Source organism: Carcharhinus amblyrhynchos, chromosome 15 (genome assembly GCF_965287045.1).
Source record: "Carcharhinus amblyrhynchos chromosome 15, sCarAmb.v2.hapA, whole genome shotgun sequence".
Lineage (NCBI taxonomy): Eukaryota > Metazoa > Chordata > Chondrichthyes > Carcharhiniformes > Carcharhinidae > Carcharhinus > Carcharhinus amblyrhynchos.
The window spans coordinates 40,382,697-40,407,002 of NC_137338.1; the positions used below are offsets into that span (position 1 = coordinate 40,382,697).

At 41.0% G+C, this 24,306-nt stretch overlaps 1 protein-coding gene across 2 annotated transcripts in view; it reads right to left on the minus strand.

The window, feature by feature from the left end:
- Positions 1-603: 603 nt before the first annotated feature.
- The window catches only part of cybb (cytochrome b-245, beta polypeptide (chronic granulomatous disease)), an 85,262-nt gene continuing 61,559 nt past the window's right edge, over positions 604-24,306 (minus strand). For both annotated transcript variants that reach the window (XM_080203874.1, XM_080203873.1), the window contains 8 exons: positions 23,332-23,513; positions 19,776-19,905; positions 19,574-19,666; positions 17,727-17,980; positions 16,224-16,386; positions 12,894-13,040; positions 6,400-6,524; positions 604-1,636 (listed from right to left, as the gene is read on the minus strand). In XM_080203874.1, the coding sequence (XP_080060000.1) occupies positions 1,510-1,636; positions 6,400-6,524; positions 12,894-13,040; positions 16,224-16,386; positions 17,727-17,980; positions 19,574-19,666; positions 19,776-19,905; positions 23,332-23,513 (1,221 nt within the window). In that variant the 3' untranslated portion in view covers positions 604-1,509. The remainder of the gene's footprint in view (positions 1,637-6,399; positions 6,525-12,893; positions 13,041-16,223; positions 16,387-17,726; positions 17,981-19,573; positions 19,667-19,775; positions 19,906-23,331; positions 23,514-24,306) is intronic.

A 24,306-nucleotide genomic window follows, 5' to 3' on the forward strand; every position in this document is an offset into this window, starting at 1 on the left:
TGGAATGGTTCAAGGGGAGGGGTAAAATACACATAGGAAAATTAATAGAATGACCTGTAAAGTGCTAAAGTGGAAAACAGGAGATGGGTGAAATGAACAATGTTATATTACCATATGTCAATGAGAGGACTGATGAGGGAAATTAAAGAAATAGGGATGTGCAAAGGAGTGAGTGCTGAAGTATGGGAATGGGTGAGTCTTTGGCCGAGGGAAATGAAGATACTTTGGAAGTTTTAGTGTGGGACTTGGTATTAATGGAACGGATGCAATGAAGACTGAGAATTTGGGAGCAGAGATTGTGCTTACAATTGGTAGATGGAAAGGAGGAAATCCAAATAATCAAAGGATTCTGTTATAAATAAGTGTCTGCTGGAAACCCCTCCCCAGAGACAAAGAGAAGTCTAGGAAGGAATAGATTATATAAAGACAAGGATGGAATGAAAATTAAAAGGAAAATTAAACACATTTTCTAGAGAAGAGAAAAAGTAAGAAGCAGCACCAACACAGGCAGTGGAAGAAGAGGTCCAGGAGGGAACCTGCGTGAAATTGTAGAAAGGTTGTTCAACATATCTTATACGTAGACAAGCATAGAACTCAGGTGGATACACATAGCAACATCCTTTATTTGAAGGAAGTGACACATTAACTGTTACACAATATCCATGAAAGAAATCATAAACAATCATTTTTGTCTTCTCTTGGCCATCAAAATAAAAAAATGCATATGATAATCTTTGAACAATTTGATTTAAGTATTCTTTAAATCCTATTAATTGACATTACACAGAGCAGTCACAATACTGTCTGATATTCAATAAAATAGTTGCTTGTTCTAAAATCTGAGACTTTCATTACTCAAAGATTGAACAACACATGCAAATTCCTCTCAATGTATGAGAAATGGACCTATGCAGCTTTGGTTTGCTACGCAAATTCACCATCCAATGTTAGCATCTGTAAGCATCTATGTTACAGCAGTGGTTAAAGACAAAGCAGTTTGTCTACTTGTCAAAAGTTTTGTGCATCCTACTGTTAATCTGTTTCATTTACATTTGAAACTTTTATTCCTGATTACTTCAGATATGACAAAAAGCAGATTTCATTTGGTGCCACGTTAGTTTGAGCCTCTTCTTCTCCAATATATTAACCATCCATAAACTATAGAGAGCCCATATATAACCAGAACATATCATAAACCCACAAATTAAAATTGCATTGAAAATTTGATCAGTTTGGTCAAAGGTATTAGACATGAGTGTGGACTCATTGGTATATGCTGGCAAGTATTACATTCGTAATCTGCTGTTATCACACAATGTGAGAATTGCACAATGCTTTTGGGAACACAGAAGTACTTAGGGACAGACAATTAGCAACAAGAAGGCTGGATATGAGCCATTTTAAGAAAATATTGAAAAGTGATGACAATGTTAGCTAATATAGATGCGTGAGAATTTTGCCATGCTTTTTTGTGAAAAATACAAACAGTGCAATCAGAAGAAAAAGAATTTAGAAGTTTTCCTTGTTGAATATAAAATGCACTCCTCTTGGATCAGCAGATGAATGAGCACTACTCATCTTATTTAAGGTTTTAGCAAGAGCCTGTGGCCCACAAAGGAAGACTCCCACATTAGTGCTGTAAAAGAAAAGATATTACTTTCAATAATGGCACCTTACTTTGTAAAAACATAGTCTCTTTTATTTTTCCACTTAGATTGCTATTTCTGTTTACAATTCTGCTGGGATAGTAACATCCAAATAACACTCAAGAGCAACAAACCAAGTGTTCCTGCAGAGCACCAGCTGGTCCTGTCCTTCTTTAGAACTGTGGCAGCCATTTTATGCTGGCAGAGTTCCACAAATATTTGAGAGTTGAATGATAATTGGTGTTGATGCAGTGATCAAAGGAAAACACATTGCAGTATTCAAGTTTTAACATTCAATATAGAGAGATTGGTTTCAATTAAGTATTTCACCTGAGGAAGAGCATATTGAACAAAGATGTGTGGGTCAGGTGCATTGGCCATGCTAAATTGCCCTTTAGTGCTCTAGGATGCGTAGGTTAGAGTGATTAGAGGGGTAAATACGTGGGTTTATGGGAATAGAGTCGGGCGGGATTGTCAGTGCAAACAATGGGCCGAATGGCCTCTTACTGCACTGCAGGGATACTATCATTTTATTCTATATATTCAATAGATTGTTATACTGTACCAAAATGTAAACTGAGATTATAAATTTGATCTTTGGTACATGGTTGGAAATTACAACATTTTGATTTTGAGCCAACAGTTGACATACTGTGGTACCATAATGATTTTGTAAGATTCTTGGACTAGTAACCCCAAGCTGTGCTGATTAATCAGATTGAAGTTTGTAGATTTGGGGATCCATCTGGATAAAAAAAAATGGCTTCGGGGCAGAAAACAGAGAGTCATGGTAAAAAGTTATTTTTTTCAGTTTAGAGGATGCTAGACAAGTGATGCTCCCCAAGGGGCAGTGCTGGGATCACTTCCCCTTTTGTTATACATAAATGAGTTGGGTCTTGGAATACAGAGTACAATTTCAAAATTTGGCAATGATATGAAACTTGGAGAAGTCACAAACAGTGAGGATGATACAAATCAGCTTAAAGATGCGGGCACCACGATGGCACAGTGGTTAGCACTGCTGCCTCACAGCACCAGGTACCCAGGTTCAATTCCGGCCTTGGGTGACTGTCTGTGTGGAGTTTGCAGTTTATCCCCGTGTCGGCGTGGGTTTCCCCCACGTACTCAGGTTTCCTCCCACAGTTCAAAGATGTGCAGATTAGATTGATTTGGTCGTGCTAAATTGACCTTAGTGTCATGGGGACCAGCAGGATAAATATGTGGGGCTATGGGAAGAGGGCCTGGGTGGGATTGTGGTTGGTGCAGACCTGATAGGCTGAATGACCTCCCATTGCACTGTATGGATTCTATGAATTCTATTGATGATTTGGGTAGCAGAATGGACAGGCAAGTGGCAGATGGAATTTAACCAAGTGTGAGGTGATGCAACCAAAAGAGAAAATGCTGGAGAATCTCAGCAGGTCTGGCAGAATCTGTAATGAGAGAAAAGAGCTGATGTTTTGAGTCCAGACTACCGTTTTGTCAAAGCTAAAAGGCATAGAAAGTGGGAGATATTTATACTACAGGAGGAGGGAGTGAAAGATGAGTCATAGCCAGAGAATGTGAGGTAATGAGTTTTGGGAGATGGGATAGGACAAGGCAATTTGGACTGAATGGCACAGTATTACAATTATGAGGTTTTATTTTTTTAATATTTTGGGACTTTAACTTAGGGAGTCGTATGATTTGTTCTGAAGTCTGCCTGACACCAAGCCTAGGCTGTTTGATTGTCAGAGATTAAAGGGGCCCTTTGTTCTACTAGCAAGAAGCTGGAAGTTGTTTACACTTGAGGACAATGTAGACAGATTATGTGCTAACAGTGGATAGACTGTGAGTCTCTGCAGTTCCAGAAAAGTGTCGATAATGTCAGGTTCTAAACAGTTTCAATCAACCATTTACTTCCAAAATAGAAGACAGTTGGAATCTCAAGGATAGCTGTTCAACATTTCCACTTGGAAAAAGGACCCATGTGGTTTATGTTACAGTGGAGATGGGCTTTGAGAGAAGAAAGGTTTAAAATGTTCCTGAAATTTCACAGACAAGGTTAGTCTATCAGGGAGAGCGGCACCAGGTAGCTAACTACTGGCATTGACCACTGCAGGAGTACAGGTGAGAGCTCATGCTTGGATTGAAAAGGCCAAATTTATGATGAGTCAAAATGAAGCTTGAAGATTTATTTAGCTCCTGTTAGACGAAGAATCTCTTGTGGGATGGGGGGAGGGGGAGGCGGAGGGGGAGGGAGTGTGGGTGTGACCACATCCCCACCCCTTCCCCCTCCAGTGTGAAACGTAGTTCTGAGCTTAAATATTCCCTGAGAAAGGAAAAGAACAAAAATTAACTCATAGAAATCTACAGTGCAGAAGGAGGCCATTCGGCCCATCAAGTCTGCACCAACAATAATCCCACTCAGTCTCTATCTCCACAACACCATGCATTTACCCTAGCTAGTCCCCCGACACTAAGGGGCAATTTAACATGACCAATCCACCTAACCCACACTTTTCTGGATTGTGGGAGGAAACCAGAGCACCTGGAGGAAACCCAAGCAGACACAGGGAGAATATGCAAACTCCACAGACAGTGACCCAATCAAGCCTGTGTCCCTGGCACTGTGAGGCAGCAGCGCTAACCACCTTGCCACCATACCAACTCTTGGGCATTAAGGATCACCTTGGACTTTGAAGAATTTAATGTGTTTTTGTTTCTTCTAAAAGGAAAGGGGGAATTTTCTGTTTTGTACTTTAAGGAATAATAAGACAAATATAATGTTTAGTCAATAGAGATTTTAATCTTTTGTTACAGTAAAATTCTTAACATGAAGTCATGTATCATCCTTTCAACTATTAACTGTAAGTTAATATTTTTTGAAGTTATCACTCTCTACAGTATTATAACAATAGTTGTAAAGAGTGTGCAGGAACACAGGAGACTGGGGTTATGTGCATTGATCTTGAAGATGTCAACACATTTGGAGAGAATGGTTAAAAAAAGCATATGGGATCTTGGGCTTCATAAATCAGGGCATTGAGGACAAAAATCAAGGAAATTATGCTGATCCTTATTAAAGCACTAGTTAGGCACCAGCTGGGTATTTCAAACAGTTCTGGTCATCACACTTAAAGAAGATGTGAGGGTCCTTGAAAGGATGCAGAAGAGATTTATCCATAAGGTTCTGGTGTGGGAGATTTTAGTTGTAAAGTTATGTTGGAAAAGCTGAAATTTTTCTCCTTGGGGCAAAAGAACTTGATAGGAAATTTTATAGAAGTGCATGCTAGAGGCAATTTTTTTTCACCATAAATGAGGTTGTTGCAATGTCAGCAATGTTCTGAATACACACCAATGTGTAACTGGAATCTAAAATAAAGCAATATAAATAAAACAATGGGGTCAATTCTGCCAGCTTTATAGCAATGCAGCGGGCCAGGACACATAAGCGGATGCTATGTAATAGACTTTCCACTGGATGCCACAGCCTCCTTGTGTCTCCAGCCGCCAGATAATATTTGAATATTATAACTCTGATTTAAATGTCATTAGCAAGTCCAGGACTGAGGCCTCTGGGCCTGCGAGCCTCTCTCCCACTGCCAGGAGTGTTTCACTCCAGCAGGGTTTACTGACCCCACTGGACTGAAGGGAGGCCATGGAGACCCTCTAGGAGGTCGGGGATAAGGGGAAAGTGCCCTCTGACACTGCCCACAAGGAAAAATGGCAATGCCCAGGAGATACCTTGGCACTGCCCACCAAGGGGGTAGGGCCAGAGGGGGCCAGGGCTTAACAGAAGAAGCGGGGTTGCTGGGGGTGATCAGTGAGGGTAGGAGGTCTGGCTGCCACTGCCTTCAGGATCAGTGACAGAGGGAATGTGGACAGTGATCGGGGCTGGCCATTGGGGTGGAATGAAGAGGGGGTGGTCATCGGGGAGATCAGGACTGCTGGGGGAGCAATGGAGATTGAGATGGGCTGGTGGGATGGTGGAGGGGAAGGACATGTCCGGGGGGCCGGCGACTGGGGCTTGGGGGATTGGAAGGGCAGCAATAGGGGGTTGCTGTGCTGGCCAGCAATCGAGCTGGCCAGCGATCGGAAGGCTGGCAGTGCAGGGCTACTGCACATGTGTCAATCTTGGCGCTGACAGATTGGCATATGCGGAGTGGTCCACTCAGCACTATGTTGCTGGCTCCTCGGGTGGGAATAGGCCCTGCCCACTGATTTTTATCAAGGTTCACGCTAGGGCTCTTTGTCATGCACAGCATGTGGGAGATTCATTTTGAAAGTCCCACTGTAAAAAAGCAACGGGGTTTACTCCAGTTTTTACCTGAATTCGGCACTTAGAATTTTTTGGGAGAATTCCACCCAAGTTAGCTGATTATGTAACATGCAAGCAAATGGGGATTGCATTTTGTTTAAAGGGAAAATTGGTGTTTAAGCCCTAATTGGTTTTATTTAATGTTGTCACTTTTCAGCTTATATTCCCTAAGGGATATAGTGAAAATTATGTCTGTCTTCCCTCACTGTTGCCTAGCAACTACATTATTGAACAGTAAGCGATTCAGAGATTGATGTCCAACCATGAAGAGGAGTACTGAAATTGGGAGTAAAGTCATGTATTAATAAAGCTGGAAACCACAGCAACAATAAATATATACCTGTGTCATTAATAGAATTTTTCGTTTTTATTTAAGCATTGTCATAGAAGTTATGTAAAACATATTAAAATAAATCAGCACATCAGGTTCTGTTGCTTTGTTCAAAGACCTACCTTGGATGTTTGAATGCAATGTTTTTGAACTCAATCTCCCAGTTTGGCCTCCCATATAAAGTCTTTTGTTTGAGTCCTGTGATGACATCAGTTTGGGCTTCATGGTGCATGGCAAAGTGAGTAGCCTAACAGGGATGAAAATAAGGTTTAACCTCTGCATTAGTGTTCATCACTGAATGGAGGAGCATTTCAAAAATGACACAAATGGCTAAGACTAATTCACTAAGACTTTGCATTATAAAGCAAATGGATAGCGAGAATAGGGTAAAAGATGCTTGTGGTGATGGAATCAAGCAAACCACTTAAAACATAATATTAATTCCTCTTTTATTTGATTAAAATACTGGAGAAAGAAATCTGATACAAATCTGTTAAGGATTCATTTGCTAATTTCACCATCAATAATTTCTATCCTATTGTCTAATGAAAATGGATAATATTTCAATGTTGTGATATGAACAAAACTGCTGCCAATGGTTATCACATCAAGACAATCTCTGGTGAAGGGTTATGGCTGAAACAGATAGCCAATCTTTCTTATTTCAAATGCTGATCTATCTGTAATGTATTTTCAAAATTTCCATAATTATACAATAAAGTAAACCTTAACTAAGATTTGTGTTTTGTTCATAATAAACAGTGATGATGCTATTTTATAAAGGCAGAAGCTCTATATCATTAACTTTCAGTTTGGTGCTCAATGTATAACCTTAGGTGACAAAATCTAAAAGTTGTGATTTATACTGAAGTTAATATCTAGAGAAATCACCAGAAGATGACACATTTTCTTTTTCTCATACCATTGAACACATAAAGGATGTTTATGAGGGATTGGGAAATATGCACAGTGGCACAGTGGTTAGCAGTGCTGCCTCACAGTGCCAGGGATCCAGGTTCAATTCTGGCTTGGGTTGCTGTCTGTGTGGAGTTTGCACTTTATCCCTGTGTCTGCGCGGGTTTCCTCCAGATGCAAGGTGATTCATTTTGGTAGGGCAAACTTGAATGCGGATTCAAGGGTCAACGGCAGGGTTCTGAGGAATGTGGAGGAACAAAGAGATCTTGGTGTTCATATCTACAGATCTCTGAAGGTTGCCACTCAAGTGGATGGAGCCGTGAAGAAGGCTTATAGTGTGTTAGCATTTATTAACAGGGGGTGTGAGTTTAAGAGTTGCGAGGTTATGCTCCAACTATACAGAACCTTGGTGAGACTACATTTGGAATATTGTGTGCAGTTCTGGTCAACTCACTATAAGAAGGATGTAGAAGCATTGGAGGGAGTGCAGAGGAGATTTACCAGGATGCTGCCTGGTTTGGAGGGTAGGTCTTATGAGGAAAGGTTGAGGGTCCTAGGGCTTTTCTCTTTTGAGCAGAAGAGGATGAGAGGTGACTTAATAGAAGTTTATAAGATAATGAGGGGGATAGATAGAGTGGACGTTCAGAGACTATTTCCTCGGGTGGGTGTAACTGTTACTAGGGGGCATAACTATAAGATTCATAGTGGGAGATATAAGAAGACGTCCGAGGAAGATTCTTTACTCAGAGAGTGGTTGGGGTGTGGAATGGACTGCCTGCTCTGATAGTGAAGTCGGACACTTTAGGAATTGTCAAGCAGTTATTGGATAGGCACATGGAACACACCAGAATGACAGGGAGTGGGATAGCTTGATCTTGGGTTCGGATATAGCTCGGCACAACATCGAGGGCCAAAGGGCCTGTACTGTGCTGTACTGTTCTATGTTCTATGTTCTATGCTCCAGTTTCCTCCCACAGTCCAAAAATGTGCGGGTTAGTTTGATTGGCCATGCTAAATTCATCCTAGTGTCAGGGGGATTAGCAGGGTAAATGTGTGGGGTTATGGGAATAGGGCGTGGGTGGGATTGTGGTCAGCACAGACTCGATGGGCTGAATGACCTCCTCTGTACTGTAGGGATTCTATGACATTTCATTAAAGAGCAACAGCTAGAAGCCATAGCCCAGGGTGTAGGTAGGAAAAGACTAAAGGTCTGGCAGGGACCCAGTCAGGTGTTTGGAAAACCATTAAAGAACAGGACATTAAAGGTGGTGAACCCTGGGTGACTTCCAGGTTTCCACATGTTTGTGAGTACAGAAACAGGTGAGCGTGTGTGATAGGAAACATGGTGCAAGGACAGTAGGGTTCAGAAATCTCTGGCACTGGGACCAGGTCTTGAGCAGGAAGAACATATGCAAGCCAAACAGATTAGCCCCAGACTTTTGAGACGTGATGCCCTCACTGTGAGATTAACTGGTGCTTTTAGTGAGGGTTCACATTAATTTAGCAGTAGGAGAGGAACAAAGACGTAATAGCACAAAGGAGAAACGAGACGCATAGAAAACTAGGAGGGAAAACAACAATATGGCGCCAGAGGACTGGAGGATTGAAAATATTCTACTCTTATTAAAAATAGGAGAGGCAGATAAACCTGGGAAAACTATGAGTGATCATTGCCACAGACAATTTTTTACTTGGGGGAGCATAAATTAACAAGGAGCAGCCAGGACAAGTTTGTTAATAGTGAATCATATCTGAGTAATGTAATGGGTTTCTGTAATAAATTAACAAAGGATTGATGAAGATAGTGCAGCAGATGTTGCATATATTGACTTTCAAAAGGCATTTGATAAAATACTAATTAACAGACTTATTTGTAAAATAGATGCACATAGCATGCACTGGAGATCCCCAGCTATCAGCATTGGGGCCATTTCCTTTAGTATTACATATAATTGATCAATACTTGGGCTTAGGGAGAACATTTTCAAAATTTGCTGATATAAAATGTAGCAACATAACGGATCGTGAGGAGGATAGCAACAGATTTCAGGAAGATGTGGGCAGGCAGGTAAAATAAGACGTCACATAGTAAGTGCAGTTGAACGTAAATTATGTCTGAAGTGATGCACTTTAAGAAGAACAAGATGGAAAGGCACACTTTGCAGTGGGATGATACAAAGATTGGAGCTGATGATCCAAAGATTGGAGGTGTAGTGGACAGTGAGGAAGGTTTTCAAAGCTTGCAGAGGGATTTGGACCAACTAGAAAAATGGGCTGAAAAATGGCAGATGGAATTTAATGCAGACAAATGTGAGGTATTGCACTTTGGAAGGACAAACCAAAGTAGAATGTACAGGCTAAATGGTAGGACTCTGAAGAGTGCAGTTGAACAGAGGGATCTGGGAATACAGGTACAGAATTCCCTAAAAGTGACATCACAGGGCCGTAAAGAGTGCTTTTGGCACATTGGCCTTTATAAATCGGAGTATTGAGTATAAAAGTTGGAGTGTTATGGTAAGGTTGTATAACGTCTGACAACACCAGGTTTTAGTCCAACCGATTTATTTGATAGTAAACTCACAAGCTTTCGGGTTAGCCCCTTCGTCAGGTGAATGGAGAGTTCACCGAAAGCTTGTGAGTTTACTATCAAATAAATCAGTTGGACTAAAACCTGGTGTTGTCAGACTTTTTACTGTGTTTACCCCAGTCCAACGCCGGCATATACACATCAAGCTTGTATCAGGCATTGGTGAGGCCGAATTTAGAGTATTGTGTACAGTTTTGGTCACCTAGTTACAGGAAGGATGTAAATAAGCTTGAAAATGTGCAGAGAAGATTCACGAGGATGTTGCCGGGACTTGAGAAGCTGAGTTACAGAGAGAGATTGAATAGGTTAGGACTTTATTCCCTGGAGTGTAGAAGAATGAGGGGAGATTTGATAGAGGTGTATAAGATTTTGATGGGTATAGATACAGTGAATGCAAGCAGGCTTTTTCCACTGAGGCTAGGAGAGAAAAAAACCAGAGAGCATGGGTTGAGGGTGAAAGGAGAAAAGTTTAAAGGGAATATTAGGGGGGGTTCTTCACGCAGGGAGTGGGGTGAGAGTGGAATGTATAGGGCATTGGTGAGGCCGCAGCTGGAGTACTGTGTGCAGTTTTGGGCGCCGTACTTACGCAAGGATATTTTGGCCTTGGAGGGAGTGCAGAGGAGGTTTACTAGGCTGATGCCGGAGTTGAGGGGGTTGAGCTATGAGGAGAGGCTGAATAAACTAGGCTTGTACTCGTTAGAGTTTAGAAGAATGAGGGGAGATCTCATTGAGACATATAAGATGATGAATGGGATGGATAGGATAGAGGTGGAGAGACTCTTCCCGCTCAGAAAGGACAGTAGGACTAGGGGGCACAGCCTCAAGATAAAGGGGGGCGCGGTTTAGAACGGAGTTGAGGAAGAACTTCTTCACTCAAAGGGTGGTGAATCTCTGGAATTCTCTGCCCGTTGAAGTGGTGGAGGCTACCTCGCTAAATATTTTTAAGATGCGGGTTGATGGGTTTTTGATAAGAGAGGGGATTAAGGGTTATGGGGAGAGGGCGGGAATGTGGAACTGAGCAGCGACAGATCAGCCATGATCTTATTGAATGGCGGGGCAGGCTCGAAGGGCTAGATGGCCTACTCCTGCTCCTATTTCTTATGTTCTTATGTTCTTATGGAATGAGCTGCCGGATAAAGTGATAAATGCGGGGTCACTTTTAACATTTAAGAAAATCTTGGACAGGTTCATGGATGAGAGGGGCGTGAAGGGATATGGTCCAAATGCAGGTCAGTAGGACTAGGTAAAAAATGGTTCGGCACAGACAAGAAGGGCCAAATTCTGAGCTGTAATTTTCTATGGGTCTATGGTTCTATGGATACAAACACACTGGGAATGTGAATATTCACAAAATGTTGCAGACAGCAGCTCAAGTTGATGAGGCATTTAAGAAAACACTTTGGATATTTGATGCCTTAAATAGGTATATTGATTACAAAAATTAGGAAAGTATTCCAAACATTTACAAAGCATTTTTTAGACTGCCAGTTGAAATATTATTTACAGTTTTGGGTATTAGTTTAGGGGAAGGATGTCAAGACCTTGAAGAGGATAGAGTAGAGGTTTACCAGAACAATAACGGGATAATGGCATTCCATAGGAGTTTTCAAAAGGACACGAAGATGACTAGATATAGAATGATAGAATTCATACAGTGCAGAAGGAGGCCATTAGGCTCATCAAAGTGCACCGACAACAATCTGACCCAAGTCCTATCCTCGTAACCTCATGTTATTTACCCTGCTAATCCCACTGACACTAAGGGGCAATTTAGCATGGCTAATCAAGCTAATCCGCACATCTGTGGAGTGTGGGAAGATATTGGAGCACCCAGAGGGAACCCACACAGACGATGGGGAGCATATGCAAACTCCAGCAGACAGTCACCCAAGACCGGAATTGAACCCGGTTCTCTGGCACTGTTAGGCAACAGTGCTAACCACTGTGTCGCCATGCCACCCCATTTACTGGGAAGGTTATGGAGGAAAAAGTTGAGGAGGTGGAACTAAACTAGATGGCACACAAATGACTGGTCAAATGACTGCCTGCTATTCTATAGAATTCTATGATTCATAATGTTTTTAGTAGTGTGATGTGACAAAATAATCTCCATGGGACAGTTCCTCAAACTTGTATGTCTGTGTGTGTATATATACATATATATATATATATACATCTGTGGTTTAAAATTTACCCAATTTCAACTTCTGAAAGTTCTTGAGAATGGTTGCCTGGCTTACTGGAATCTTACAGTTCTGTAATATTTGGGGAAGTTTGAGATTGCTAATTGTAGAATCTTACTTGGTGAAAATCAGAATTAAATTTACCCACATGATCAGAATACGTGAATTAATTTGTTCCATTTATCCACACAACTTTAGACATGTAGAAATACTAAGTCTACACCTTGACAGGGAAAGAATGTTGTTACACACGAAGTGAACAATTAGCTAAACTCCTAAGTCCTACATTCACACTGTTGCTTTTCTATTTTAACTGACCAGAACATTTGTGATAATGCATTGACCATAAAAATATGTACAAGACATAAACAAATACACTGGTGGCACAGACCTTATTCATCTTATTCACAAATAGTCTGATTTTGTTTATTTCACAGGAATATGATGAAGCTAAGCTAAGCATTAGTGTCATTCCACTCTCGGGGGTGCAGTATCTTAGACTAGCACACATACCAAATTACTTTCCACAATAAAAAGACATTGATCAACTGAAAGACATTTATGTGTTAGTACGGTAAATTATATAAATATTTAATTGGTGATACTATGTCAGGGACTAAATTATTTGATGTATGACAAGTTATGCCTGGACGAAGATCATTAGTAGGAATGGTAATTAGTCATATTCTTTTACATACTCTGGAATGATCAGGTCAATTGTAATGCTGCCCTAACTGATATGGGCCAATTCAATGTGAGGATCAGAGCTAGGATCTTACCCCAGTGGGAAGCTAGACCATTTAGGGTCGGAAAAGCATTTTAAGCAGATTGGTCATTGCAAGGCGCAGGAAGGGGTGAACAAGAATTTAGACTTCTTTTCATCAACTTTCCTTGATAAAGCTTACTCAATGAGTTTGCTAACAATAATTACCTGATTTTCATCCCATCCAGTGAGGTAAATGTTGTAGCTCAGGAAATCAGAATTGCCTCTTTCAAGCATTTGTGACTCAAGTGACTGGAGGAGGTCAGCAAACCATTCGAAGGCACTGGTTTCTCGACATAGCCAATAAAAGTAGATCTGAGAAAGGAACCAAGATTGTGGTATTGTGTCCGTTGTGTAATTTATCTTTTTTTAACCTTTCACAATTGATCAGTAACATTTTTCTCTAATTCCTTTTGCCATTTCAATTATCCCTTCACTCAACAGGCAGTTTAATTTCACTTTGTGGCTTGCCCTTCTATTTTCCTAGAACATTAACCATCATTTCCAAGTTGCTATCCAATGATATAGATTTCTACATCACAGAGCTGTCACATGCTAAACTAAAAAGGCATGATCCCCTGTTATCTTACCCAGGATGATGTGCTTTCCTGATTAACATAGCACGTACCCACATTGACCGCGAGAAACATAAAGGGCTGGATTCTTCGACCTTGCCTGCACCTGGGATTCTCCTCTCCTGCTGCAATGAATGGACATTTGGCTGGATGCCAAATTCTCCATTCTCATTGGCAGCGGCAGTGTGGCATGCATAGCCGGAGAACTCCAGCCAAAGTCTTCAAGTGTTCTGTGTTTAGCTAGACTGACTGTTTTCTGTTGCTACTTTATACTTATTTCATGATCTGATTTATTTAAAACTGAATATTTTGTTTCCAAGAAAATACAAAATACCATCAGAGTGTATTGTTAAAAACAGAGACATTTTGCTGAAACTTTACACCTTGCATTCGTTTGGACAAATGTAAGAATGCCAAATTTCAAACAATCACAATTTATACAATAGCAGAAAGTAGGGGTTGATTGGTTGATATGTCAACTTTGATTGCCATGGGGAAAGCAACAGGGAACTTTAGCTTTTCCAAGTTCCTGGGTAACTCAATAAAGGCAAGAGGTTGTGTGGAATAGATTCAGTAAAGATCATTTTCAACCAGCCTGTGCTTGTCTGCTGTTAGCTGTGATTGGGCAGCACTTACTAAACAATCCTAAGTTTGGTAGTTGCTACACTAATAACCAGTTTGGGCGGCACAGTAGCACAATGGTTAGCTTCACAGCGCCAGGGACCCAGGTTCAATTCATAGCTTGGGTCATTATCTATGTGGAGTTTGCACGTTCTCCCCATGTCTGCCTGGGTTTCCTCCACTGCTGTGGTTTCCTCCCACATTCTGAAAGACGTGCTGGTTAGGTGCATTGACCCGAATAGGTGCTGGACTGGGGTGACTAGGGAAATTTCCCAATAACTTCATTGCAGTGTTAATTTAAGCCTTCCTTGTGACTAGTAAATAAACTTTCCTTACTTGAAGATAATCAGTCAGGTTTGTAATTTGGTCATTTATGTTTGTTACAAGTGACATACACTCATATGCATGGACCCAATCTCTGTGAACAAAAGAAATATGTTCAAACGTTGCACCTCTTCGAATTACCCAGAAGCTTGGGAAGCCTATAGTTTTCTGTTTCTTTCTCCATGACAAAGCCTTGGCTGATCAGAATCAACTTACCAGCCAATCAGCACCCTCTTCTCCTGTACCTTATGTGATTGTTTGAAATGTATTATTCTTGCAATAGTTCTGATGAGTGCAAGACGAAAAGCTATGATAACATGTCCCTTTTTTCAGCAATTTTCATGTTCTGTACTAGCAAGAAAATAAGACTACTTCTGGTAGCCATTCAGTGATTTATTAGCAAGAATAAAAGATCTAGTTGTGTGAAAGACATTGCCATATGAGACCTGACAAACTAAAGAAAGGCTTTTGGTATAAGGTTACAAAGAAAATTGACTTAATTTTTGGGATCTGCAATTGTGGCAGTAAAAAATGATCATTAATATTTTTCAGAGCCCCTAGCAATAGATTTTAAAGTATCAGGAGAGCTCACAACAGGAGTCAGCAGCAATAATGAATTTTTTATTCCCTAGTACTGATCTTGCAACGTTAAATAGGAATATATATACACAACATTTGAATGCCTTCCTTTGCATAATAGCTACAAATAGAGTATTTAGCTTTACCAACCCAAGTGTGTGACTGAACCAATCTCAAAAAAAATTACCACTCTATAACAGTACAGTCCTATAACATATCTGGGACTTCAATTGCCAGTTTTAGGTAGGAATTAACTGGATTATGTGCAGTTCCCATGGCGCTGTAGAACAAGGTGTTCAGTTATTTTCTAGGCTCTAGAGGAGTAGGAGCTGCCTTCTAAAGTTTCCCATTCTCTGTGATTGTGACCCTTCCCCACTACTCAGTCCACCCCTCTCCCCCAACATACTTTGCTAGTGGAGCTCTGGACTGATTCGTAGGCTTTAGTCTAGTGAAATATATAACTTACTAGCATGTTCTGTTTCTCTGCCTGCTCCCAGAAACATGATCAAGAAACCTACTGATTTCCTGGACAGTTTAGGAGGAGAGGGTTGGCAGTACTGCTCTGAGTGGGTACTGGACTTATGGTCATTTACTATTTGATGATAATTTTCCAGTAATGAGGAATCAATCCTTGCCATTCCAGGGCAGCAACACACCCAAGAACAGAAAGATACAGTGGAAGAAGAATAGCATCAACCACCATTGCCCCTTATTACCCATGAATGCTTCCTCCTACCCTCTCTAACACTGTACACAGCCTGTTCCACAGTGCTTATAAATTGTCCTTATCTTCCCCAGTCTAGCCCGATGGGTCTTAACCTTACTTCACTTTGAATATCAATGCCTACGCCAGAAAAAAGAAATATAATCCGAAAGCTCAATTCCATCTTCATCTAATAATACATAGGAATAATTATGAATAGGCTTTGTGCAAAGTCTTACTTCCTGTCTTCAGTGTAATTTTACTGATCCGAGTGCTCCCATTATTTCCTCAGTTGTGACAGTGAAAAATTGCTGTGCTACCATTCAGGTAGCTGTGGTTGCTAACCATGAGCAGCGGTGGGCCTGAACAACTTGGCATGGGACAGGGCAGTCTGGCTCAACTGGCTGCATGGCACTAGTAAGGATACAATGAATGACAGGGATTAGCCATCTTGCCATCCTAAAAGAAGGACAGGACATGTGCATCACATCTGCATCACATTTCTTGACCCCATCATTCTAGAGGAGCTTAATATTCTTCAGTTATTGTATTTCACATTCCTGTCTTAAGACTGATTTTTATTTTACTTTCATTTACAAAGCTTTGAATCTAAACCAAATATCAATTACATTCTGCTGATCAATGCACGCAAGCAAAATAAATCTCCATCAGTAAATGTGCTCATTGCGCAATTACCTTTTTCAGTTTGAGATCAGGATCAGAGTGGGTTAACTTGTACCAGACCGATTTGAGGATAGATGCAAAGGGAGTTACTCCAATCCCTGCGCCAACAAGGACAGCAGTCTCATACAGAAAGACATCCTCACTGGCTGTGCCAAAAGGACCATCAACTGCAATTCTGAAACAGAAATGTTAAGTAACCCTGCTAGCAATTGTAATCTCTTTGATATCAAAATATCTCAACCAGAAGCAGGGCATCCCAAGAAAACAGAGCACATGGTGGTGAGAAAGTCTTGATATGTCTCTGTTAAGGCAATGGATAGACAGATTTCAGAAAAATGCATTGTCAACTAGTCCTGCAGCATAATTTCAAGTTCACTAAAGGTAAAGTTACCATTGTCCCAAATGACCATTGGCTGAGATCGGTTGTGAGTTAACCTGACGATCACTGAACTCAGGTGAAGGGTAAGGTTGAGAAGGCAGGCCTTCATGAATAACCTCAGCCTGTATGGGAATTGTCTGCATCACTAACTGACCATCCAGCTGACTGAGCTAAACTGACCCTCAGTCCTATGTATGGGAATTAGAATTACTTCATGTCAAGGTTTCAGAGATTTACATTGTGAATTTCAATGCATGGTTAGAAAACTGGAGGGAACTGCCAGACCTCCCACCTGGCAATCCCGTGCGGAGAGACAGGTCAGTTTTAAGAAGCTAGTTTCATTAACATCCCACTTCTCAGCATTATCTCCCTCCCTCCCTCCAAAGGAGGTGTAAATGGGCAGCTGGCTGGTTGCCAACAGGAGAAGATTGAACAACCCAGGGACCACCCGCCGGCACTCTACTAAGTCACAGGATTGGGAAGAATGGGGAGGGAGTTCAGCAAGACATTGTGAATAGGAAGGGTCAGAGGATGGTGGACCCCGGATGCCCATACTTTCCTTCCAGGACACAATTAAAAAAATGATTTTTTTAACCTACCCTTTGGGCCACTACTGGGTAACAGGAGTGTTTCTCTGGTCAAACTGGCTGCTCAGTCCATTAAAATTGCTTCAAGGTGCATGTGAGCAATAGGATCTTGACATTACTGAGACCGTGGCCTATACAAGTGAACATCTTAACCTCTCAACGTTAGTAGAACTGCAGTATATTGGAGTAGGAAAAAAGAGCCAACGCACTGTCTGATTTCCACTGGCTGGAGTGAGTTAAAATCCCTCCTTGAACATCAGAACAAATTAAGTATAATTCAGAACCAACAGAATTAAATTTCAAAGGAATTATTCTGTAATCCAGCATTCTAAATTACTATTCTGACAAAGGGAGCAATCTTAGAATCACAGACCATTGGCTTGTGATTCCCAGGGATCCACACATATCCTTTAGCATAGTTTCCTACTGAGAGCTCCAAATCATTCCTCAAAAATTGAATGGAATTTATACAGTAATTTTGTTTCTAAAATATCATATTGACTGGCAGGAATAATATTGACTGGATGCAAAGGTTGATAGCTCTCTCACCTGGGGAGTTTCCATGCTTCTTGGAATTCCATTTGGTCTCCACCACATACTTTGAACAAACTGTCTGTCCAATCTCCCACTCTTCTCACATGAATGCTGAAGTGGTCTTCCTCTGGAGAGGAGGTCAATGTGAAAGGGTGCCACTCCAGCCTCGAAACCTTTGAGCATTTGACAAAAATGTACTGGCCAACCTCCATTTTAAAGCCACGCTTCTTCATTTGCAGCTCCAACACTTTTGAGGGATGGGTAACAACCTAGGGGTAGAGACACATACTGTAGCAACTGATTGAACAAATGACAATTAATGGTACAACTATACACAACAGCAAGCAATTCTTAGTCAGATTTCACTTTCTTACATAAGATCCTTGTGTAATATAATTCTAACAGTAGAGAATTTGCTTTGTTTTTCTTGAGACCATTCACATCTCTACAGTGTTCAAAGGTGTGTAGGCTCAGTGGATTAGCAGGATAAATATGTGGGATTACAGGGATGGGTAAGATACTCTGTCATGAGAGTCAGTGTAGATTTGATGGGCTGATTGGCCTCCTTCTGCACTGTAGGAATTCTTCCACAAGCGCACTTGGCCAAACCTTCTCAAAAGTTCCTCCATGCCCAAGCCCTGGATTTGGGTCTTTCTTTCGTTTCTCTCCTATCTCCCTTCATGCCCTCTTTGAGCTTATCTTATGAAACACACTATCTGCTCCCTTGATCTTATTACCACTAAAATCCTGATCCTGACCACCCAACTTCCCAGCCAGTATTTCCAAATTCCTCCATATCATCTCCCCCTACGCCCCACCCCCCGTCCCCCCCAACCTTTGTACTCTCTTTGAGCCCACAATCCTCTGGGAAATCTGAGCTCCTCTAATTCTGGCCACTTGAATATCACCAATTTTAATTGTTCCAGCATTTATGGCAGTAACTTCGATTGCCTGGGCCCTAATCTCAGAATTAGTTCTGCACCTCACCACCTCTCTACACAGCTTCATCTGACTTAATATGACACAGAGCCACATGAGACAATATTTTGTTATTAATACTTCTGTGAAATGCCTGGAATTGTTTCATATTAACTATGAGCTGTTATTGATGCTTCAAAATGAATAGGAAAATAAATTGGATTTACATATCATGCTATTGAGATTTTATTGTTGGCAGTATACTGAGTCTACTTTTAAAAATACATTTTCTATTCCATTTCTTTCATCAAGTAATATAGTTTTCAAAGTCACAATGCAGGGCAACTACCTCCCTTCTAAGCTAAAAGCAAAATGCTACAGATGCTGGAATCTAAACAAAAACAGAAAACGCTGGAAAATCTCAGGTCAGAAAACATCTGTGGGAAGTGATTAAAGTCAATGTTTTGAGTCAGGATTGTTGGCTCTATTGTCTCTCCACAGCTGCAATCAGACCTGTTGAGATTTTCCAGCATTTGCTGTTTTTGCTTCCACTCTAAAACTTACTGCAAAGGTTGCAAGGGATGTGCCAAAAATAATTCTCTTCTTTTCCCTTGGCAATTTACATGAGAAAGATTGTATTTGGCACTTCTCCAGAACTCCGTGGCTTTGTTCATATATTCAACACGAAGACGGTTATGAGGGATTACACAGGTTTTAAAGCATTATGACACAATGCACTATGGCTGCAGTTTTTCTCCTGAGCAATTTTTCTACTACAGTTTCCAACTTTCAATCTATTTCTGGTGATTAAAAACAAAGGTGCTACTTCAAAGAATGTTAACATCTTTCCATCTTTTCACATGCAAGCTTTGGCTATACAGTAAAAAGAGTTTGTGGTAATGTTGCACACTTTTCAACAATATCAGCTGAATATATATGCTTACTTTTGTGACAACAACTTTCTGGTATGATCGCCAAAATCGCACGAATCTCTCGCAGACGTACAAGGCCATTGGTCCCACCACCCATTTCCAAGTCTATAAAGAGGATCAGGATGTTTAGGCAGAGAAGTATGAATGGTTTAATGTGATCACATTGGCCTCTTAGTAGTATCACCATTAAAAAGTGAACCAAACACATACGTACCATTGGTGGATTCCCTGAAAAAACAGGCTGAGGACACTGTGGGATAGTCCCCCATTTTGCATACTCATGCTTGCAATAGGTAGCATTATGCTGCTTCAGGCTGGTTTCTGTTTGACCACGAACAATTTGCCTGTGGATTTGAAACAAAAAATACATTCTTTGTGAGAATGTTTTAAAGAGGCATTTTTTTTAAAAGTTAAATTAAATACCATAGATCCCTGACATCTATTTTTAGATTGCTTTTCTCCAGGTCTGTCTGGCATATGGCAGTTGAGAGTGAAGGAGGAAGTGGTCTAATCTGTCTGTGCATCCACAAATTCCTGAAATGTCTGCAGCCGTATTTAACTCCTATATTTCTGAAGACTATTAATGGGACCCTTCATATTCTTCAGTGATTTTTTTCCTCCTTTTAAACGTAACAAATACAAAGAAGAAAGAAAATTACAGCACAGGATCAGGCCCTTTGGCCCTCCAAGCCCACACTGACCATGTTGCCCGACTTAACTAAAACCCCCTACCCTTCCGGGGGCCATATTCCTCTATGCCCATTCCATTCATGTACTTGTCAAGATGCCCCTTACAAGCCACTACTGTATCCGTTTTCACTACCTTCCCCATCAGTGATTTCTAGGCACCCACTACGCTCTGTGTAAAAAATCTGTCTTGTACATCTCCTTTAAACCTTGCCCCTCGCACCTTAAACCTATGTTCCCTGGTAATTGACCCTTCCACCCTGGGAAAAAGCTTCTGACTATCCATTATGTCCACGCTTCTCATAATCTTGTAGACTTCTGTCAGGCCTCCCCTCAACCTCTGTCGCTCCAGTAAGAACAAACCAATCTTTCCTCACAGCTAATGCCCTCCATACCAGGCAACATCCTGGTAAATCTTTTCTGTACCCTCTCCAAAGCCTCCACATCCTTCTGGTAGTGTGGCGACCAGAATTGAACACTATATTCCAAGTGTGGCCTCACTAATGTTCTCTAAAGTGTCAACATGACTTGCCAATTTTTAAACTCAATTCCCTAGCCGATGAAGGCAAGTACGCCTTATACCTTCTTAACAACCTTCTCTACCTGAATTGTACACCCAGATCGCTTTGCCTATCAATACTCCTAAGGGTTTTGCCATTTACTGTGTATTTCCTATCTGTATTAGACCTTCCAAAATGCATTACCTCACATTTGCCTGGATTAAACTCCATCTGCCATCGATCCGCCCAAGTCTCCAACTGATCTATATCCTGCTATATCTTCTGATGGTCCTCATCGCTATCCACAAATCCATCAACCTTTGTGTCATCCGCAAACTTACTAATTAATCCAGTTACATTTTCCTTCAAATCATTTGCATATATTACAAACAACAAAGGTCCCAGCATCAGTCCCTGAGAAACACTACTTGTCACAGTCCTCCATTCAGAAACACACCCTTCCACTGCTACCCTCTGTCTTCTTTGACCAAGCCATACGTTAAGTAAACTTGTACCTTTAGGTCGGTTGTCAGTTTGGATTGTGTTCAGAAAGCTATAAAGATTCAAGTCCCATTTTGGGTGTTAGGCAGATAATCTAAACTGACATTTTGGTACTGTACTGCTGGAATACTGCATTGCTATAAGGAATTTTCTCTGTTAGTAATAAGTATTTAGCTGAACTTACAGTATCATTACAAATCCTCTGATCAGCAGTGGCTCCGTGACATTTATTACCCAGTTTAGATGTATAATCTTCAGGCTAGATGTTTGCTCAGCAATGTCTTGCAAAATGACGTGACTTGATAATAATATTATTTGCCGGGCATTTAAATTTTCAAGGCAAGAAATTTTCCTTGCCATTCAGGCAGCTCCTGGAAGTATGTCTTGTGCAAACAGCCTGGAGATATTCATTTGCACTTCTGTTTTCATTACTAACATCTGCAAAGCATGAGGAAGTGAGATGCAGGGAAACTTCTCCTGCTGTTTTATCTGTTAAACTGGAGTCCGTCCTGCTCTGTCAGCTGGATATTAAAGATCCTGTGGCCTTTTTTGATGCGAAGGAAATTTCTCTTGTGTGCTCATTCATATCTATCTGTCAACTAATGTGGACAAAGTGGTTGCATTGTCATTCAACTCTGTTTTTTGTGGTGATTTGCTGTGAACAAGTTGGTTGGGTTTACCTATACACTTCAAAAGTAATTTGTGTGAAAAATTGAGATGTGATAAGGTGCTATATAGATGAAAATCTTTACTTCCTTCTTATAGTGCAGCATGGTATATCAACAACCCCGCAAACCAAGGCAAGCACAGAAGTAGTTATCCATCTCTTCCCACCCACCCATTCAATACACTGCTCATTGAATCTCTCCCCAAACCCGATTCCTCTCCTCTACCAACTGGACGATCCATTTATCTCTCCTATATTGTAGTGCCATCAATGAACCCTCACTAGTTCTATTTTCCTAAGTTTAGGTGAATATGTTGCTGGAGCATGGCTACCAGAAACTGACTCTTCATGACTCAGTGGCTAGCACTCTTATCTTTGAGTCATGAGGTCCTAGGTTTTAGAGTCATTCCAGAGGTTGAGCTCAAAGTCAAGGTAGTACTCTGTGTCACTGGGGGTACTATCCTCCTGATGAGTTATTAAACCAAGGTCCATCTGTCTGCTCAGATGGATATAAAATATTCCATAGCATTATTTGAAAAAAGAGAAGGGGAGCTGTCCCCAATGTCCTGATCAATATTTATCCTTCAATCAAAATCACAAAAGCAAATTATCTGATCATTAACATGGTGCTGTTTGTGAGATTTGCTGTGCACAATTTTTTTGCATGTTTCCTTCATTATAACAGTGACCGCACTACATGGCTGTAAAACACTTTGGGAAGTCTGGCAGTGGTGAGAAGTGTCCCTGGGAGTGAAGAAATTCAATTTAATTTCAAGCATTATTGCAATTAGACAATCAATTAGGGGAGCTGGTGGCGTAGTAGTATTGTCCCTAGACTAATAATCCAGTAGGGAATCTGGGTTCAAATCCTGCCATGACAGATGGTGAAATTTTAATCTAATAGTAAAGATCTGGAATTAACAATCAAATATGGTAACTATGAAACTATTGTCATAAAAATCTCTATTAATGTCCTTTAGGGAAGGAAATCTGCCATCCCTATCCGGCCTGGCCTATATGTGACTCCAGATCCACAGTAATGCAGTTGAATCTTAAATTCTCTCTGAAATGACCTAGCAAGTTACTCAGTTCATGGGAATTAGGGATCGGTGATCAGCCAACAGCTCATTAATGAATAAGAGACTCTGTAACCTGGTTAGCTCCCTGTTTGTCTAAAGTACAACTGTGACCAATGATGATGGGCATGATTTAGCATTCGTTACATTTTTTAGCACATCACATGGTAAATGGAGCTGTGCTGATAGAATCACTGGACACACCTGCTGCCAAGAAAATATTTAGCATTAACCAGGTGTGCTGTTGTTTCATTTGTGTCATCTGAAAAGCATTTACTGAAATGAAGGAACATGGCACTTCAGTTGTTGTGGAAGACAGTTTCCATGGACAAAACATACCCAGCTCCATGGATCACAAGTCCAGCAAAAAAGATCACGAAAAGATGGTGAGTGTACCAGAAGACTTCAAAGTATGATCGCCTAATAATTTCTGTTGATGATGTTATCATTAGTATCAGAGCCAGAGTGATTGCAACCCCACTCAACCCAGCCAAGGTTGTGAACGTCACTTTAGTTGGATTCTAGAAAGAAAAGACAATAAATGTATAAACAATACAGTTTAGGTTTGTGCATAACCATAGACAGCAACATTTAACTGGTGAAGAGGACAGATGTGCTTCTATGTCCTCACCCTCTGGCAGAGACAGTGCACGCCACCATTTGAGCAGACATAATTGAAGATGCAGCCAGTCACAAGGCTGGATTGAATGTTGCCCTAATACCAAAGCCTCCTCCTCACATCCCGTACACCCCTCATCCCACAATCTCTTCTGATTTCCAAGCTGCAGATATTGGAAGCATGAACCTCTTGCTTTCTCACTATTTCCTCACTTCAACCCTTATGCCACCTGATCAGGTAGTGGTGGAACAGCAAGAGGTAGAAAATCTGGAAGTCAGTGATGTAGAAGAAACGCTGTCACCCATCCTAAGGAAAGTCAGGAAAACACTCTTGGCTCTATAGTAGCATGATGGCCCAATGTTACTTAATTTCCCCCTTTCCTGTGCCCCCAAACATCCTTCAGGAATTACTTTCAGACTGCTGCCAATCAAGCAGTGGACCAACATTTTACCAGCGTGGAAATGTCAATTACAAGGGGCACAGGTTCAAGTGAGAGGGGAAAAGTTTAAGGGAGACGTGCCGGAAAAAAGTTTTAATGCAGAGAATGGTGGGTGTCTGGAATGCACTGTCAGAGGAGATGGTGGAAGCAGGCACATTAGCAACATTTAAGAGGCATCCAGATGTACATGAATAGGGAGAGAATAGAGGGTTATGGTCTGAGTAAGGGCAGAAGGTTTTGTTTCTGTCTAGTTACG